Source organism: Gouania willdenowi, chromosome 12 (genome assembly GCF_900634775.1).
Source record: "Gouania willdenowi chromosome 12, fGouWil2.1, whole genome shotgun sequence".
Classification (NCBI taxonomy): domain Eukaryota; kingdom Metazoa; phylum Chordata; class Actinopteri; order Blenniiformes; family Gobiesocidae; genus Gouania; species Gouania willdenowi.
Genome location: NC_041055.1, coordinates 26,042,756 through 26,062,070, shown reverse-complemented (window position 1 = coordinate 26,062,070; position 19,315 = coordinate 26,042,756). Strand labels below are relative to the sequence as shown.

The window sequence follows — 19,315 nt, the reverse complement described above, 5'->3', positions numbered from 1 at the left end:
TCGGGGATGTAAATCCGGGGCTAAACGGGACACACCCGATGGAAAATGGACAATGTAAATAAAGATGATGGGTTGCTGCTGCTGCTGCCCTCGATATGTCCGCAATTTCACCTTTTAACACCCCCCAAAAAGATCCGGGCATTAATGAAACAATGAATAAGAATTTTTTATTTTTTTGTTTTATTTTTTGCAAACTTATTATATATATATTTCGAACCTTTAAAAAAATCCATAACTTATTAAAAAAATCATATAATATGAATAACCCTCAGACTTTGAACAAATGCGGATGTTTCCGTCAGTTTTAAAGTTTTTTTTTGTTTTTTTTTTTTTTGTTTATTTGTGTTGTTTTTGCCCTTCAGCCATGTAATTAGGAACTCTTTAAATTCACAGTAACACAGTGAATGATACCTGTCTGTCAGTGAGCTTTAATCCTTTGTTAAACTCTCAGTAACCTCTGCCTCTCCCGACAGGCACCTCATATATGTTGATTTGCTCACTTTATACTTCCATCTATTTCAGTATTGGATCTACAGTAGAATAACAGCTTTATTTGTCCTAAATCAGTTCAGGTGACAGATCTCAGATCAGACTGACAGACGACACGGTGTCGGGATTGTCGTCATTAGAAGTGTTGTGTTTGTTTTACGGGTTTGTGAGAACAAGCAAACAGCGTTTTAAAGCCAAAGGGGTCCTCAGACCCCGCTGTGACACCATGAGGGCAGCAGACAGGAGCTACTTTAATGCTCTGCAGCCATTCACAAGCTTTTTGATGAAGCAATGAGATCTGCACACTGCATGGAAAAAAAGCTTGCACAGAATCTACAATATGAATATTATTATAATAAAAAGTAACAGTCATGCTGTTTCTATTTCCTTTTAGTCTTCCTGCCGCAATAAATTAAAGACGAAAAAAGTGGCCTTAAGAAGAGCGAGAAATGAATTAAATGAGTGTTTTGACCAGAAAGGTTCAATTTATCGTCATGTTTTATGCCAATATCTATTTTTTAAAAAAAAAAAAAAAGATTTATAATATTAAATATTAAACAAATTATTTTACCAGCAAGTTTTGAGGTGCAGTCTGTTTCACGATTAAAATATGTCCAACTAAACATGAAAGGATGGAAAAATATCTGATAATCTATAGCTTAATAACATATGTTTGCTCATCAAAATGCCAAATATATATATATAGCTAACTGATTAAAAAAATGCTTCTGTAGAGCATCTTATTTTATTATTATTATTATTATTATTATTATTATTATAGAATTTTGAGAAAATTTTTTGTTAACACAGCTTTACAAAATGTAAATGCCAAAAAGTATATATAGCTAAAAGTTAAAAAAAAATGCATGTGTAGAGCATTTTTTTTATTTGATTTTGATTTTTAGGATTTTGAGCAACAATGTAAACACAGCTTTACAAAATGTATTAAAACTCTAGAATAGTAAGTTATTAATTTGTGATGAATAACGTTATGTGACGCAGTCCCGTTTGTCCATATGAAATACTTTTTGAACCATTGCTTGTATCGGCTGCTAACGCTGCTTGTCACGCGCACGTGCACGCCTGCCGGTCCGCAGAAACGAGCTGGTCTCGTACCTCCAACCACTCACTCACTCACTCACTCCCTGCCAGTCAAAGCGTCAAAAAACACCGTCTGACCCGTTTCTTTCTCCAAGCCACGCCCACACCTCCGTCTACGTCCAATGGCTGCAGAGCTGCGTCCCCTGCGCAGCCCTGATTGGTCAGAATCAGACACAACGTGTGAGACGCACGGGCCGATGAACACAAACCACTCACCACCACCACCACCACCACTACCACAGCCTCCGCTGCTTTGGATAGTACCACAACCCACGGCTTTACGTTTGCGTCACAACGCAGAAAAGGTAAGATTATATGTGATTTTATCTGTTGGGATAATCTGAGAGATTACGGATGGTCCTTTTATCACACATGGGGAATGGATGCATTATCTATCCGTCAATTAGGTCCGAAAACCAATTCACAAATTAACACAATTTACTATGACGGAAGCAGTTTTTTTTTATATGTATAAGAAAATCACTTTATAGAATCTCTGTGTGAGAAATCTATTAGTATTAGTGTTAGTATGGAAGATGGTGATTACCCGCAAAAAGAAATGTCAAATAATCAAATAATAATAATAATAATAATAATAAATCTGCACAAAAGTGACACATTTTGAACTGCCTCGGTTTGATTTATTTTTACTATCCTAAATCCTTAATTGCAGACAAAATCCAAACTGTTTCGTTGCAAAACGTACATCAAATGCGCGTTATGCGCTCTTTGCGCACAGTTTTACTCCGCACGATTCATCAAATTTAGCCTTGTTAAAATTAATAATCTTGTTTTTATGACACATTCTGTGTGGTTAGTTTCCAATGACTAGCACATATTTGTGATCCAACAATAAAAAGCTATAGATTTATTGTTGGTTAATAAATAGTTTAATTCTCAATGAGCTTCAGAAATATGAGTGCGGGTAAATAGTGTTGTTCAACATACGGTTTATCGATTAAATCTGAATGATTACATGCTATGGTTGATAATGTGTCAGTTAAGAGTAAAACAAGAAACATGTCAAGTCTCGAACTTTTTAAATGACTTTAAAAATGACGGAATCCCTGGTCAGGTTTAATTTATTCAAATAATAATTTATGTTCTAAATTAAAAGATTACAATTTCAGAATTAAATGGGATTTGTTTTAAATGATCAGTGAGAAAAAGTCAATTTTCTAATAAATATAGTGATATAATACAGTACATTTTTAGATTATATTTAATATTTTCAATAAATCGGGAAAAAAAATGTTAATCACGTTCATTTTTCCTGGTTTAATCCTCAGAAGGTCATTGGTTTGTGGCTCCTTGAAGAAGCGTTTTTACACCACAGTTTAAACCCCTGGTGTAAAAAATGATCTGGCATTTTTATGAATTTAAAATGTTTTAAAATATTGATAAATAATTACTTTTTTATTATTTGGAAAGTTGAAAAAGGTTGAACAATTTTACATCTCATAAATTTTAATTTGTGTTAATCCAAACGGATTTATTTACTGTGATCAGATTAAATTAAATATCAAAATGTCTGATTGCTTCTATCTGACAACATAAGAAATGACAAATACTTTTGTTATCATTATTACACACATTGTGACAGTCTGATATTTATTAATTAAACAAAATGCTGGAAAAGAAAGACAGAATGTGGATATAAGCTATTAATTAAGGACAATTGTATATTTTGTTTCCTTAGTTTTAGTAATTTTATGTCTGAATGTGGTTTTTTTTTAAATTTTTAAATTTTTTTTATTTTACATTTATCAGTATAGTTTATAAACAATTAACTGTCATCACCTAAAGTTACACAAAAAATAAGTCCAGTAGCAACTTATGGCGCGTCAACAACAACCAGCAAAGAGTACGATATTGCTTTTTCCCCCCAGAAAATTATAATCTTCATGTTTTGAAATTAGACAAGTGATCGCTGTTTGTTCCAGGTTTATTTCTGCTTGTTAATGCTAGTAATTGACCAGTTCTTACAATGTAATTTCCTTTATTCATAGTGAATTACATGCTTGCTGACAGTTTAGGATCAAAAACTAAATGTACTTGTTTGTGCTGATAACCAACTATAAAAACCTGCTCCTATCTAATCTTTAATGGTTCATAAAAGAGACAGTTTACTATACAGCATTTAATTTGCTTATATCTGTTATTTTACCAATCAATTCCTTAAAGTAATTAAACTTTTTGCCTTTTTCCTGCATTTGTTTTCAAATGAAACTTTGAGGCTGAAGCTTGATTTAACTTCTGAATTAGACACATGCAACATTTGTCTTTATCCTCCAGTGTTAGATATTGGAGGAAAAGCTATAAGGAGCTGACTCATGTCAGACGAGGCAGGACGTGGACTAGAGACACCCTTAACCTGGACATAGATCACGTTCAGCAGGTGGACCACAGTGCTGCTACTCAGGGATATGTCCACGAGAGGTAAATATGATTTATTAAATACACTACACACACAGCACAGCAGCACTGCACACATGGGTACATGTGTATGATGAAGTGTACATTATATCTCTACTCATTCTTGTTGTTGTTGTTGCATTGTATAGCAATTTGTCTTTGTTACATAATATTGTAGGCCAGGGTTTTTCAACCTTGGGTTCGGGACCCCATATAGGGTCGCCTGGACCTAAAATGGGGTCGCCTGAAATGTCTAGTAATTGGTAAAAAAAATTTAATTATCATTTTTCAAATACACACAAACTGTGTCCTACACTTAAACTTTCTTGGGGTCGGGACCCCATGATAGGTCGTCTGGAATTCAGAAGTAGAATCACCGCACTCGTGACCAAATCTGCCAAGGTGCCAGAGCTTTAAGAATATTTGTGTTGTGAAATAGATATTGTCTGGAATTTAAACGGGGTTGCCTGAAATGTCTCGTAATTGGTCAAATTAAATTTTAAAAATATTGTAAAAACTGATTTAAATTATATTTCTAAACCATTTAGAATTGTTTGGGTTAGGTTTTTTTTTTTTTTACACACATCATGCAATAAATATCAAAAACAATAATAAAAATATCAAACATTAATAAATAAAAATATCTGAGGTGGTGCACTAATCCTGGATACTCTACACACTTTAATAAACATCATCAAAAACTATGGTAATTCTATAAACAACAACAACAACAAAAATGTCATGTGGTCGCCGGACATTTGTGAAATCAAAATGGGGGTCACGACCCAAAACAGGTTGGAAAAGGAAATATGTTTATTACATTTTATCAACTTCGATTTAAATATATTAATTCATTTATGATTGAACAAAAAAGAAGAACATAACTATTTATCCTTTAGTTCTCTATCTATCTATATCTGTCTATCCTTCGATCATGAATTGAGACTTTTGTGTGGAACGCGCTTGCGTTTGGTGTCTACGCGCACGCCGCTCTGCTCGTGGCCGTGCCTGCCCGCGTGCACGCGCCTGCCCCCCGGGGCTGCAGGGCTTTAATATCCTGCAGGTTGATGAAGCTTGGCGGGGAGACTTTTTTTCCACACTCCGCTGGCAGCGTTAATGGAGGCCGCTGAGCCCTCCCTGCCTCCCCCCCATCCCCCTCCCCCTTAGCCCGGCCTCCGCCACCGTCCGACCGCTGTTTGAAGTGGAAATGAACGCTGGGAAAAGCCACAGAAACCAGTGCTTAATGGGTAGAGTTGTAAAGAGTACTACTACTGATAAATCCTACTCATGTATTGATTGAATCTGTACAAAAAGTAGAAGTAAGTCATATATTAAATACTCCAGTACAAATAAATTAAATTGTACTCAAAAAATAAGTTACTATAGTTACTTTCACCCCCCACAATTGAATTGAAACATTTATTTTTCACAAAGTCATCAGTATAAAATAAAAGGTACAATTTGTTTGTTTTTTTGTTGTTTTTTTTAATAAAATAACACAAATGGTAATTTTTTAACTTATTATTATTATGCTGTTTTATTTATTTGCTGCTGAAACTCTGCAAATTTCCCCTTTGTGGGACTAATAAAGGTTATCTTAATCTTTATCCTTAATTAAAATAAATAAATAACTGATCAGGCTATAAGTATAGCTAAATTTATGAACTCTAAAACAGTGCGACGGCTGGGCGTTGACCAGAAATGGCACAACTAAGAACATATGGATTATGTAAAGTAAGTAAATGACTGATAAGTAAAATGACTGATTTAGAAATAAACCTAAAAAAAAGTACAAGTACCCATAAAAGCAACTATTAATATGTTTCAATTGTTGAACATGACTTAAATGTGCATGTTATTAGATAAATATCAAAATATCAACAAACGTATATAATAAAAACATACATTTACTGTTGGATTCCATCCTTTACTATTAGAGAGAAGGTAGACTTTATATATGTAAACAGATTTTAAAACAGAACAGGGATGTTGGCTTTTGAAAATGTCATAATTATATCAGTGGTTCCCAAATAGGGGTACGTGTACCCCTGGGGCAAGGGTGTCAAACTCATTTTAGTTCAGGGGCCGAATACGGAGAAGTTTGATCTCAAGTGAGTCACAGATTTTATGCAAGAAAACAAGTAATTTCAACATCATTGTGCCATAGTTTTCACTATAAAATGCTAAATATGTAAGAAACTGACCATATCCAAGCTATAAATGACAGATAGACCCTTCACTTTATATTTCATAGATTTTGTAACCAATTTATATATAATTAAAGGAAATATTTTGTAATAACTTGAGGGAAATTGAAGAATTGTGTAAGAATTTGGAGTTTTTTCCAACTGTTTAATATTAAAAATGACTGCAATGGTGCAATATAAGCACAGGGAAAACTGTAACTCCTGCAAATATTGTTGAGTTTCATTTATGCATGTTTGGATGCTCCAAAGGGCCAGATTTGGCCCCTGGTCATGAGTTTGACACATGTGCTCTAGTAGGAGCACATTGCAGGGGGTACTCGGAAAAATGTAACAATTAATTACAAAATCAGGAAATTCACCACAAACTAACAGTACTATTGCTCAATAAAATATTATATTTTTATGTAATTTTTCGAAACATGATTATTTTATGCTGTATAGGCCATTTTATCACACTTCTGACAATAGGAGACAATAATGTATTTACTTACCATTGAAGTAATCAGATAAAAGTTTTATGGTATTTTTAAAAAATAAATAAATTCCACTCATTGTTTTAAATGTTTAAATTAAGCCATACAGGGAACCAAAACATGGGATGAAAAAGTTTGGGAACCACTGATCGTAGATAATGAGTGTTTTTTTTAATGAAATATTGGTAGTTTATTGTTTATAAATGTAGCAAAAATATTAAGTCTCTGTCTCCTCTACTTTTACATTATATTAAAGAGTTTCTTATGGAAAATATACTAAAATAAAATAATGCACAAAAGGTCTACATGCTACATTTCTTTTATTTCTAATTTATCTCATCACATTATATCATTTTATTCATTCATTAATCAATTTAATATACTAAAAAAAATCATTGAGGTTATTCCCTAATTTTCAATGATGTCAAGAGTACGACCAATAAAATGCATCAAAAAATTAAATACAAAAGATATCACAATACAATTAAAAAAAGTTAATTATCATCATTTTAAACTGACAAATAGGAATGAGTGTTTGCAGTTTAAATGTTTATTACCGATCTGTTTATACAGTAAAGTCACATCTAAATGATTAATATATTACTTCTCCTTATGATTAATGGCTTCTCTGTTATATCTCTATACAGTATTATCAAGAAAACAGCTCACGATAATGTGCCAAAATACTTGTGAGCTGAGTTTAAATTTTTAAGTGTTTTTTCCCCCTACATCCTTTGGATGGTTTAAGAATAGGCCTACATATGTAAAGTTCTACACTGAATAAATAAACCATGTGTATCTTTTAGTCATCTTCATAATCGTCACGTTTCCACAGCAATTTAAAAAGCCCCATCAGTCACTGCCACGGAAAACATCTGAGCCCCATGTGGCTCCCCTCAAACAAATTAGCAGCATAACAATGAGAGTATGGAGGAACAGGCTGTGAGCGCGCCACCTGTGAGGAACACATGCACATGCGACTTATAAATAGGGAGGAACAAAACAATGCTGCAGAAGTCATTCTGATTGTATAGAGTTTGTAGTGTTTGTTGTGGAAGTAAAATTCTTCTTATTTCTTGTGAAGCATGCAGGACAGTCAAAGGGGTCATCCAGGACGAGACACCTCTGGCTTAATGTACGCTTCTATAATCAACGATGTAATATGTCTATCTGCTTTAAGAAAAAAAAAAAAAAAAAAAAAAAAAAAGAAGGAAGGAAGTCCTAAAATGGAAACGAAAGCCGCAGAAAAATGATTTATGACTCTCCGCAGGATAAATGTCTCTCTTCTCACTGGTTTGCTTCTCATGTGTGTCCTCAGTGTTTCTAATGGAAAACCTCATTACACACACACACCTCTAGTGAGTATGAGGATACATAAACTTTGGTCTGTTAGTTATAAATGTTGCACCATGTTTCACAATGATTCTACTTTTTCACCTTTTACCTTTATGTTCTGCTTTCATTTTTTTATCAAACCGAAGTGTGTGTTTTAGTTGGAAACAAGGGATTTGGGTTTTTGGGTCGTCTAAGTGTTTCGTTGACATTTATGAGTGTTCATCCCCCCTCCTCCCCCAGGTCATGGGGGTCTTAACCAACTAGGTGGAATGTTTGTTAATGGCCGCCCACTTCCGGAGGTGATCCGGCAGCGTATCGTGGACATGGCCCACCAGGGCGTCCGACCATGTGACATCTCCCGTCAACTTCGCGTGAGCCACGGCTGCGTCAGCAAAATCCTGGGACGGTGAGTGCACCAACCGACTCAGTGTCTTGCCCAACATCCTGTTAAATGCTCTTTGGCCTGTCAAAGTCTGTGTCACAAAGTAGTGCCTGAAACTGACTTGTACAACAACTTGTCTTTTCCTCTTTAGCTACTACGAGACAGGAAGCATCAAGCCCGGAGTGATCGGTGGCTCCAAACCCAAAGTGGCCACCCCGAAAGTCGTGGAGAAAATTGCCGAGTACAAGAGGCAGAACCCCACCATGTTCGCCTGGGAAATCAGAGACCGGCTGCTGGCAGAGGGGGTGTGTGATGGCGACACCGTGCCCAGTGTGAGCTCCATTAACAGGTGACATGCCGACTAATCAATGGAATCATGTCTGTAGGATGAGTGGGACTCAGATCATCTCATTGATTAATCCTATAGGGACAGAAGCCTGTGTTTCGTAGGGATGTATCGGTATAATCACGGTAGTAACCTCAAGGTACAATAATTGTTGCGATGTTATGGGATATTTTGACAGTATTTATTGTCGTACTTTTAGATTCATAACATTAGAATCTGAATACTTCCTTACTAACAGATGCAGATTCTTCAGCTAAAGGGCAAAAATTCTAATTGAGTCAGGAACACTCTTAAAGGCAACACAGGTATAGAAATAGTCTAGTAACAATGAAACTGCCTTATTCTGTGTTTAGACTGATTTTAGTTTTTTCTAGAGAAAAATGAACAAGTCAACATTTAAGGTTAGGAGTAATCTCTAAGCATTTAAAGTATCCACTAACCCTTTAAAACCCTCGTTGTCAACAACAGAAAACGGCAGTAACTGCGCAACATATCTTGTTATTTCTTGAACCTTTGAGCTATTATGACCAAACTGGATTGTTTGTTTGACACAATCCTCAAAGTTTTTGGGATGCCGGGTTGTTTATTGGCTTCTCATGTTGCTCGTATTTCTGGAAGAGTAGCGCACGGTACACTTGCCGTGTTTGCATATTGTCCGCCTTTTCTCCTTTATAGTTTCTTGATGCGGTGAAACCAAAATGTTTCCGGTTCTTCAAGCTCCTCCGTTTCTACCTCAGTCTGCTGGCCATTGGCTCAACCGCCTGTAACCTATGACGACGCCCCAAAGCATTATGGTACTTGTAGTTTACTCTGAAATGGTCTGCTACAGCCATCCCAAAACATACTTTCTAGCGCAACGACTCATTTCATACGTGACATAATCACAATGATATCGAGGCACTTGTAATACCGCGGTAACATATCGTCAATATTGTGACATTCCTAGTGTTTAGTGATTGCTCTCAGATCAGTAAAGTGAATATTTTCCTTGTTTCAGAATAATCCGAACAAAGGTTCAGCAGCCGTTTAATCTCACGTTGGATGGAAAAAGTCTCAGTCCTGGACAAACCCTAAGTAAGTGTCTATCAGCTTCAAACACACACAGATTAAATGTCGTTGACTGTATATTTACTTATACAGCCCCATGTTATGGTGGGATTCTGATGGATTAAGGCTGAAGATTGAGTGTGTACACAAAGAGTGTAAGAAAAACTCTATTCGGTGATATATCCCAATAATTCACAGAGCGATTATCATTTTTTAATCTTGTTTTTTAACAAAAATAAATAAATAATTGTGCTAACATATGCATGGCAAGTAAATGCCGGTCACTAGACGTCTGAACCACATCAGACTTTGTAAAACTACCTCACTACTACTATGCATCTACTCAATGCATTTCAGCATTATTTTCATAAAACATACTGGGCACTTTTTTAAAAAAGAATTTAAGAATTTGACAGAATCAGAATCTGTTGTAGAGGCAAAAGTAAAAGTTTTTTGAAAAATGTTATTTTGACAGTTTGATAAACATACCACTTGTTTTTTATATTGGTACTTAAATTTCAGTTAGTTACCATTTACTTGTTCTCACAAATTAAAAAAAAAAAATACAATAAATTGTATTTCATACCATTTTGTACTTGTAAAGTTACTTATCGATATTGAAGTATATTGTGATGTATATCGTATTGATTAGTATCAGTATATATCGTATTGTGACATGCCAATCGTGAATCGTATCAGATTCATGGTTATGCACATAGTTCTTCAGCCAGACAATGGAGGTGTACAGTAGAGTAGTTTCGATTCTCAGTTTCTCTCTCTCTCTCTCTCTCCCTCTGACAGTCCTCAGTTCAGCAGTCACCCCTCCAGAGTCTCCTCAGTCCGACTCTTTAGGCTCCACCTACTCCATCAGTGGCCTGCTGGGCATCCCCCAATCCAACCCCGAAGGCAAGAGGAGCCTTGAAGACAGTAAGTGATCCTAAAATCTGGATTCTTTTCCCTCTGGCACTGCACATCACAGATTTATAAACCCTTGCTTTTATGAATCATTGAACATGTGTATTGCATTTTTTTTGTATAATACACTACTAGGGCCTCTGATTTTTCATAATTCCAGTATATAGTATACCCAATTCCACTTCAATTTAATATCATGGACTTTTACTAAATTAGTGTCAATTATTGACATGCTAAATCTCAGAAAAATCGTGCCAATAATGCTTAATAGTGGTTTAAATTAGTTAATTATTGTTGATAATTATTTTTTTCCAGGCTTCAGAAGCATTAAATGGAAAAAAACTCTCTCAAAATCACACACTACGAACTCTGATCTCGTACCATAACATCTTGCACTACGCGCAGCTCGTACGCACGATTTGGTTGCCCAAGATTTGAGACGTCATTCTGTTAATCTCTTCCAAACACTTTGTATACATTCAAGCACCCAATTAATGACAAAATATGGTTAAAATGCATGATATTCCAAAGTAGGTCAGGGTTTTTGACGTTTTAGGAAGTTAATTCTGTAATTTTCATTACTGACATGCTAAACCCCTATAAAGCATTATTGCCCCAATTTTCAGAGGTAATTTAAACCCTTTCAAATCATACACTATGAACTCTGAGCTCGTACCACAGCGTCCCGCGCTACGAGCGGCTACGCGCCATTTTGTTGCTCGAGATTTGATATGTCCGTCTGTTAATCTCTTCCATACATTCAAGCACCCATTTAATGAGAAAATATGGTTAAACGACATGATATTCTAGTGTAGGTCAGGGTTTTTGACATTTTGAGAAGTGATTTCTGTAATTTTCGTTCATTTTCATTGATCCTGGAAAATCTGAGGCCTTATTATGCTAATTATATTGAATAAGTAAGGACATAGATTGGTACTTTATTATTTTAATAGTTTGTTATAGTTCAGTTAAGCAGAAGTGATTGCCTTTTGACATAGAGACTATTTTAAGATTACAAAAATTCTGCCTCTTGGACAGTTTATTTTCTGAAAAAATAAAGTTTCAAAAACTACAAAATAATTAGTTAATATTAGTTTTAGATCCAGCCTATTAATCAATCTCTATCATCTGATGTTTTACGGCCATTATCATCAGTACGTTTTTTCCCTAACCCTAAAATAAAATGTAGAGATACTTATAGGGTGTTAAATTGCGCTTGTATGACCTTCTTTATCCTCTTGTCCCTGCCAGGCGATCAGGAGAGCTGTCGGCACAGCGTTGACTCTCAAAGCAGTGGCGGCGCCCCCAGAAAACAGATGCGAGTGGATCACTTTTCTGCTGGCCCACATCTGGATTGTGGATTCGATCGCCACCACTATCCGCCGGACTCATTCACGTCATCCTCGAGTAACAAAACAGAGCAGGTAGCAGTGGATAGATCGATCAGTCAGACTAATATTACTGAGTTATGTTTACTCCAAGAGCTGATCTATGTTTCTGTTCTCTAGACTCTGTATCCACTGTCCCTCATCAATGGCAGTCTAGAGGATGCCAAGACCAGCCTCTCGACTTCAAACTCTGCCATTGGGCGAAATCTGTCAGCACACCAGAGTTATACCGTGGTTACAGGTGGGACCTCAAATATTATAGAGCAGCGTTTCTCAAATGGGGGTATGTGTACCCCTAGGGGTATGCAATAGTAGTGCTTGAGAAAGAGGAAAATTAACAAAGCATTAAAAATATGGAGTTTAATAATGTTTATTTTTAGTTTAAAATGGTAATAATGCTAAATATTACCAGCAACTCACAAGATGGCAACAAAAACACACAAAGTAAGAGAAAAATATACTGAATAATAAAAAGGAGAGACAAACAACAACAAAATACACAAAATGACACCAAAAACAACCACACTGAGATAAAAAATATACTTACCATTACCAGCAACACATAAAACGACAACAAAGACACACTAAATGAGAGAAAAACACACAAGATCACTACAAAATACAGAAAAATAACAGAGAAACATACAAAACAACATGAAAAACAACCAAACGACACCAAAAACACACGCACAGAGAGAATAATTTAAATAATACCAACAACACACAAAAACGACATAATAAAAAGGATAAACCACAACTAAATACACAAAATGACACCATAAACACACAAAAAAACACATAAATACATACATAAATAAATAAAATAAAATAAATAGATTCTTTAAAATGTGTGTTATCATTCATTCATTCCATCATTATGCTCCGTGAGTTAAATGTAGTAGTCAGACAAAGGGGGTACTTGGGCCAAAAAAGTTGACTTTTCCCCTCCAAAAACCAAATTTCCTCTTATCATCAGCTCATTTTTTCTCCTAATTCTTTATTTTTTTATTACATTCAATATATTTTTCATTTTCTCATCTCCACCCTTTGTGTTTCTCCACCTGCCCGCTCTTGGTCAACACTGACCCTCACCACCACAGATCCCCTACATTCGCTGCCGCTGTGTCTGAAACAGGAAGTATCTCCAGAAGTGACGAGCACAAGCCCGTCCCCAAACATGGCCGCCTCCAATCTGGCCTTTCTGGAGCTGCAGTCGCTGCAGAAACCTGTTTCTGTCAGCAGCAGCAGTGGAGGCAGCAGCTGCAGCAGCTACAGCAGCTCCAACCATTTCCCCAATGCGTTCAACTCATTCACCCATCATGCACCAGTGTATGGGCAGTTCAGCAGTCAGCCAATTATTTCAGGTAATGCATGCATCCACCTCACTTAGGATAAAAGCCATTTATTTGTGTTTTCGGGTTGGTTTTGTTGCAGATTTGTGTTTTTAAGAACCATTCTATAATTGATTTCTCTCTCATACTGATATCGAGCACAATTGATATGAAAACTTCAACATGTTTAGGCTTTTGTTTTTCACTTGGATTTACTTGGATCATATTTAATCGAATAATTCAATTTGATGTATAAATAATATGTAAAGTATTGACAAAACCCAAGCAACATCAGTCTCACGCAGGATCTTCACCTATGTATTTAATATTGTGACTATTTTTTTTAATTTAGTTTGTGAAATTTTTGTGGAATAATTTGAGTTCTTTCAAAAAATGTGACAGCGAGCGCTCACAAATATTGTGGAATTTCTTTGGCTGTGTTTCCATTACAGTTTATCGCAAAATGAGGGCAAACTTTCAAAAATTTTAACCAATGTCCATTAAAGGTTGTTTTGGGCAGAAACCTCGCAACTCTAGGAAAAATCCCGTTCCGCAAGACCACAATGCATGCTCCAAACCTCCTTATAACACTCCGCATTCACGGCAGTAATTCAGTTCAACTTAATTTGTGCAACGGAAATTTCAACAATAGCCATCTCAAAGCGCTATCACAACATGAAATTCTTAAGAAAAAAGAAAAAACCCAATAATGATCATTTACAGAGGGGAGAAAAGTAGCGTTTAATGCTAAAAAATGTCTCCGTATCCTCTTCTGTTATGCGCCATGTTTTCTCCGAGACAAGTGGTCATGTGACCAGGTACATCACTTCATGTGACGTGTTATTGTGGATAAAATGTTTCTATTGCACTTTTGCGATACATTTCAATATCAAAACGTCTGAAAACTTTTTAGCGATATTGGAGTGTTTTTTTGAAATTCAAAGGTTTCTATTGCCAGTTTTTGTTGTGCTATTTAGATTTTGTGTGCATTTCCAAGAGTAGTGGAAAAGCAGCTCTTGAATTTGTGTATTTGGAGGAACTGTCTGAGAAATCTACAACTGAATTATTTGGGAGTTACATAGTGATTATTGCTTTCTCCTGTGGGTCGAATTTTAAATCGATGCTCTAAACGGACGGATTTGGCCCCCAAGTTCATTAATTAAACTGAGAACATTTCTTCTGATTGTAGAGAGGAATGTATGGATAAGGAAGGAATAGTTATTTCCAAGGACAACTTGTAAATTGGGGTGTCAAATTCATTTTAGTTCATGGGCCAAATACGTTGGCTGCAGGTTTTAGGCGGGAAAACAAAAAATTCAACATAAATGTGTCCAAATTTGCACTTCCAGTTATAAATTAGACATAAGGTAGGGAAGGAATCAATAATATCTAACCAAGAAATAAGTGACAGATACTTAAATGTCTGATTTATTTTTTATTTCATTTTGGGGGAAATTTTGTGGAATAATTGAACAAAAATGTACAGATTTAAACAAAATTTACAACGGTATTATTTGGTAATTCATACAAGGATTCATGTTTATCCTGCCATTTCCACGTTCTCCTGTGGGCCGACTCAAATGCTCTGAAGGGCCCCGGGGCCTCAAGTTTGACACATAGCACTAATAAAGGGCTTCCATTGAAAAAACATGTGACTGACGTATCCCTTATGTCTCCGTATTATAAATCTGGCCTTTGTTGTGTGGTATTTTTAAGGTCGTGACATGGTGAGCTCCACCCTGCCAGGCTACCCACCCCACATCACCTCCCCAACCCAGACAGGCTACTCCTCCTCCACCATCACCAGCATGGTAGCAGGTAAGGAACATAGGGAGTGAAATGTCCAACATAAAAGTCTAGAGGCAGGGAAGGAGTCGGGCAGGTACAGATTAACAGAGAGATATAGTTGATGAGTAGCCCTCGCCAGGAGGGTGAACTGGGCTGGAAAAGGCGTGTGTGTGCATGTTTGTGTGGCTGAGGAGGGTAGGAGGGTGTGTGTGTCGGGGGGGGGGGGGGGGAAGGACTGGGCTGGGGGTTTCGCCCTGCTGCCCACAACCACACACCTCTGACCACACATCGCCATGGGAACCAGGGGGCCCTGGAGGGAGATGTAAGGGATTGGAGGGGGGTGTGGAGAGAAAGAGACTGAGAAACAGAGAGAGAGGCTGTCTATGTGTGTGTGTGTGTGTGTGTGTGTGTGGGCATTCGTGTGTGTACTTGTGGTTTTATTTGAAGTCTGCCCTCCGAAGCGCGAAATGAGAGGGTCTTGATTTATTATTATTCTGGTGGGCTCAGTGTGAGTAAGCATTGATACACTGTGTGTGTGTGTGTGTGTGTGTGTGTGTGTGTGTGTGTGTGTGTGTGTGTGTGTGTGTGTGTGTGTGTGTGTGTGTGTGTGCGTGTGTGTGTGTGTGTGTGTGTAGGCTGATAGTTGAGCACAAGGATTAATTCCAGTCGTCATAATTACCAATTAGATATTGGGTGTTTGTAGAAAGCGAATGCAAAGAGGTGGAAGCATGAGATGATGAAGAATGAGGAGGAAGACGAGGATGACGGCACTGCAGGAAGGAAGAAGGTGGACTGGCATAAAGTGTAGGAAGCATAGATTTTCCTGGGCGTCGTCCACCTGCGCGCTGCACATTAATGGTTCACAGGCTTCACTAACTGTTGGTGAATAATGAGCTGAGGCACAAACGAGGCTAAAAATCTGGTTTCAGCTTTGACCGTCACCGTCACGTGTTGGTATCACATAGTTGATGAAGCTTTTCTTGGCTTCAGCAGGTGCAGATTATTCCAGTCAGACCTACAGCCATTCGCCGTACTCCACCTACAGCGAGGCCTGGAGGTTCACCAACTCCAGCATTCTGGGTGAGTCGCAGCATCGCAAACATTGTCTTGAGAAGATTTATTCATTTATTTATTTTAAATTAGAAATGTATTTTGCCGGTCTTCACCAACAAAAAAAAAGTACAGAACAAACACTCAATTGTCCAATTCATCCCCCGAAAGGGTGTAAAAAATATATTTTTTATTACTATTTTCCCAAGATACATTCAATATATATTCTGTACAAGTTGTATATATACAGTTTATACACTCATATCAAACGTATGTACATACTTACACATGAATGTATGATATGTAGATAATAATATTATACTATTTAATATTTACGACACAAATTGATTAAATATAGAGTGGCAATATATAAATTAATAAAAACATTTTATTATGTTTAAGTATTAATATATTTTGTACCATGATATACATATTATATATTATTGCGCTATTGTTGCTCTTATTCAGTTATTCAAAAATCAGCGATGAGTAATTTATTTTTTTAAACTGTATTTGATGAACAATGTGCTCTGCTTTGCACTCGATATTAATTAATTATATTAATTAAGTCATATTTTATTATAAACAAAACATTTGTAATTGATATGGATCAAAGAGTTTTGAATTTTATTTAACTTTAGATTATCAGAAAAAAGTACCGTAATACTAAGGGAAAAATAAATTATTATTATTTGATTATATCTCATATCTGTTTATTGTTTTGCCTATTTTATTGTTAAACGTGCTATAGAAATAAAGTTGACATTGACATTAATATGTAATGTTTTTTAATTAAATAAACTTCATCATGGATATATAATTGTTTTTTTAATTAATAAACTTTATATTATACAGAAATGACATTAAAAAGGCTAAAATAATGAAATGAGACATGAACACCTAACTAATTATTTCCTTTTGATTAAAGTTTTTTTTCATTGAAGATTTCTTCTATTTATTGTAACTACATGTGAAGTATACTTTAATATATTTGATTTAACTTTACTGGCCATTTCCGGAATGTTTGAAGGTTTTATTTTTATGAAGTTTGCAATTACGGTACCTCAGCTTTTATCTTTTAAACAGAGATTAACTTCAAATTTTATGTCAGCACATAAAGTAACAAAAACAGGAGTGACACAGTGGTGAAGCCGCTGTAGTGGATGTTTTGTTTAGGTCACATGTGTCAAACTCAAGGCCTGGGGGCCAAATCTGGCCCTTCAGAGCATCCGATTCGGCCCGCGGGACAAAGTAAAAATGACATGAAAACATGAATCCTTGTGTAAATTACCAAATAATTCAGTTTTACATTGTTGTTGAAAGAACTCCCAAATCCTGAAATTTTTCTCAAAATATTCTACATTATCTCCCCATATTAAACAAAAGTTGGTCCAAAAAAAAAATAAATAAAAAAATCAAGGGACATTTAAGTATCTGTCACTTATTGCTATGATGTTATTGATGCCTTCCATACTTTGTCTAATTTTTAACTTAAGGTGCAAACTTGGGCACATTTATGTTGAAATTGTTTGTTTTCACGCCAAAAACCTGTGGCTCACTTGTGATTGAACTGGTCCGTATTTGGCCCTAGAACTAAAATGAGTTTGACACCCCTGGTTTAGGTGTTAAATCAAAACATTACATGAGAGTTATCACACTCAAAGCACATCAGCGCAACTTCAAACTTCTTTGGCCACAACCTGGGATCAGGAGAGTCTGATTCCACCCGTGTCTCCTCTACAGGGTCGCCGTATTACTACAGCTCAGCCTCTCGCACAGGGCCACCTTCTGCAGCCGCCTACGACCACCTCTAGTGCTGAGGGACTTTCCATCTGACCATGCCTGGAAATGATGGGACACTAAAAGTCCAGCATGGACCTGCACTGACTGGACTAGAAACATGCGCTTTGGACATCTTTTCCAGGTTGAGTTCACCTGAAATGTATTTATCACCAAGTCTGGACACCGTCTTCCAGGACCGCCCTGGCTCATGCATGTTTGTTTACACTGGGAACTCCTCCAAGAGCCTGTTGGTCAAAGACTTTGTTCTCACACGGTGCATAGTTTCAGTCCGAATCTCCTGATGCTGTTTTGGCCAAAGACTTTGTTTGAAATCCACTGCTCAAAGTGTTAAAGGGATATGCAACTTCTTTCTACTGAACTATGCCTGCTTCCTTTTACAAACAATGGATGTATTTTCTTTCTAATTAAAAAATAAATTTCTTTGCATCTTTTAATCACTAATTTTGATTGTTTCTGGTTGAAAACTAGTTTGACTGGATTTAAAAGATCACATACTGTATACCTGAGTAAATATTGACACTGAAAGGCCACCAAATGACAAAAGACCCTGAAAAGGGATCCTCTACTGTTTTTGTTTTTTTTTTTTTTACAAATGTGGCCCAAAATATTCCAATTGTTCTCATAAAAAAAATATGTGATGAAAAATATGTCTGACATGGATCCATAATCATTTTATTGTCTTTTAAAGACAGAAACCTTGAATGGTACGCAAAGCATCATGGGTCCCTTGCTGCGTTTCCATTACCCTTGGAAATTGGTAAAATCTAAATAGCGCAATAAAAAATTGGTGATGGAAACATCTGAATTTTGAAAAAGCACTTAAATATCACTTGAAAGTTTTCACAAGACGGTATTTAAGGAGTATCGATATTGAAATGTGTCGCAAAAGCGCTGCTGGAACACTTTTTCCCACAAATACACATCACAGAACGTGACGTACCTGGTCACATGACCACTGCTCTCAGAGAAAACGTGGGTGTAGACAGAAGAGGAGACAGCCATTTCTTAGCATTACACTTAAAAATTATTACTGCCACATTAGACGTGAAACAACAAAGGAATGTGGAACGTCCATCTTCCAGCAGCGAAGTCTCGCGGGATGAGATTTCACGGTAGTTACAAGGCTCCTCCGCAAAACAACCTTCAATGAAAACATGTTCAAAGCGCAATTATACTTTATCGATGTTTAGAAATATCGCTTTTATTTTGCGAAAATCTATAATGGAAACCCAGCAACTTAACCTT

The 19,315-nt window shown here is 36.4% G+C and overlaps 1 protein-coding gene across 3 annotated transcripts; it reads left to right on the top strand.

The window, feature by feature from the left end:
- The first annotated feature begins 1,801 nt into the window (after nucleotides 1-1,801).
- pax8 (paired box 8) lies at nucleotides 1,802-18,474 on the top strand. 3 transcript variants are annotated; one of them, XM_028462537.1, is made up of 12 exons: nucleotides 1,802-1,895; nucleotides 3,886-4,029; nucleotides 8,261-8,426; nucleotides 8,554-8,751; nucleotides 9,746-9,822; nucleotides 10,597-10,722; nucleotides 11,962-12,134; nucleotides 12,219-12,339; nucleotides 13,199-13,462; nucleotides 15,146-15,247; nucleotides 16,211-16,297; nucleotides 18,011-18,474. In XM_028462537.1, exons 2-12 carry the CDS (start codon nucleotides 4,017-4,019, stop codon nucleotides 18,079-18,081), a joined length of 1,398 nt encoding a protein of 465 aa, XP_028318338.1. In that variant the 5' UTR covers nucleotides 1,802-1,895; nucleotides 3,886-4,016; the 3' UTR covers nucleotides 18,082-18,474. The 3 variants fall into 3 exon arrangements, with proteins under 3 accessions (XP_028318338.1, XP_028318337.1, XP_028318339.1); XM_028462536.1 differs by having other exon boundaries at nucleotides 16,208-16,297; XM_028462538.1 differs by lacking the exon at nucleotides 13,199-13,462 and having other exon boundaries at nucleotides 16,208-16,297.
- Nucleotides 18,475-19,315: the final 841 nt, after the last annotated feature.

Coding starts and splice junctions, on each gene's coding strand:
- pax8 (XM_028462536.1), top strand. Junction 10,723..11,961: donor CAAGAGGAGCCTTGAAGACA/GTAAGTGATCCT, acceptor TGTCCCTGCCAG/GCGATCAGGAGAGCTGTCGG. Junction 16,298..18,010: donor CACCAACTCCAGCATTCTGG/GTGAGTCGCAGC, acceptor TCTCCTCTACAG/GGTCGCCGTATTACTACAGC.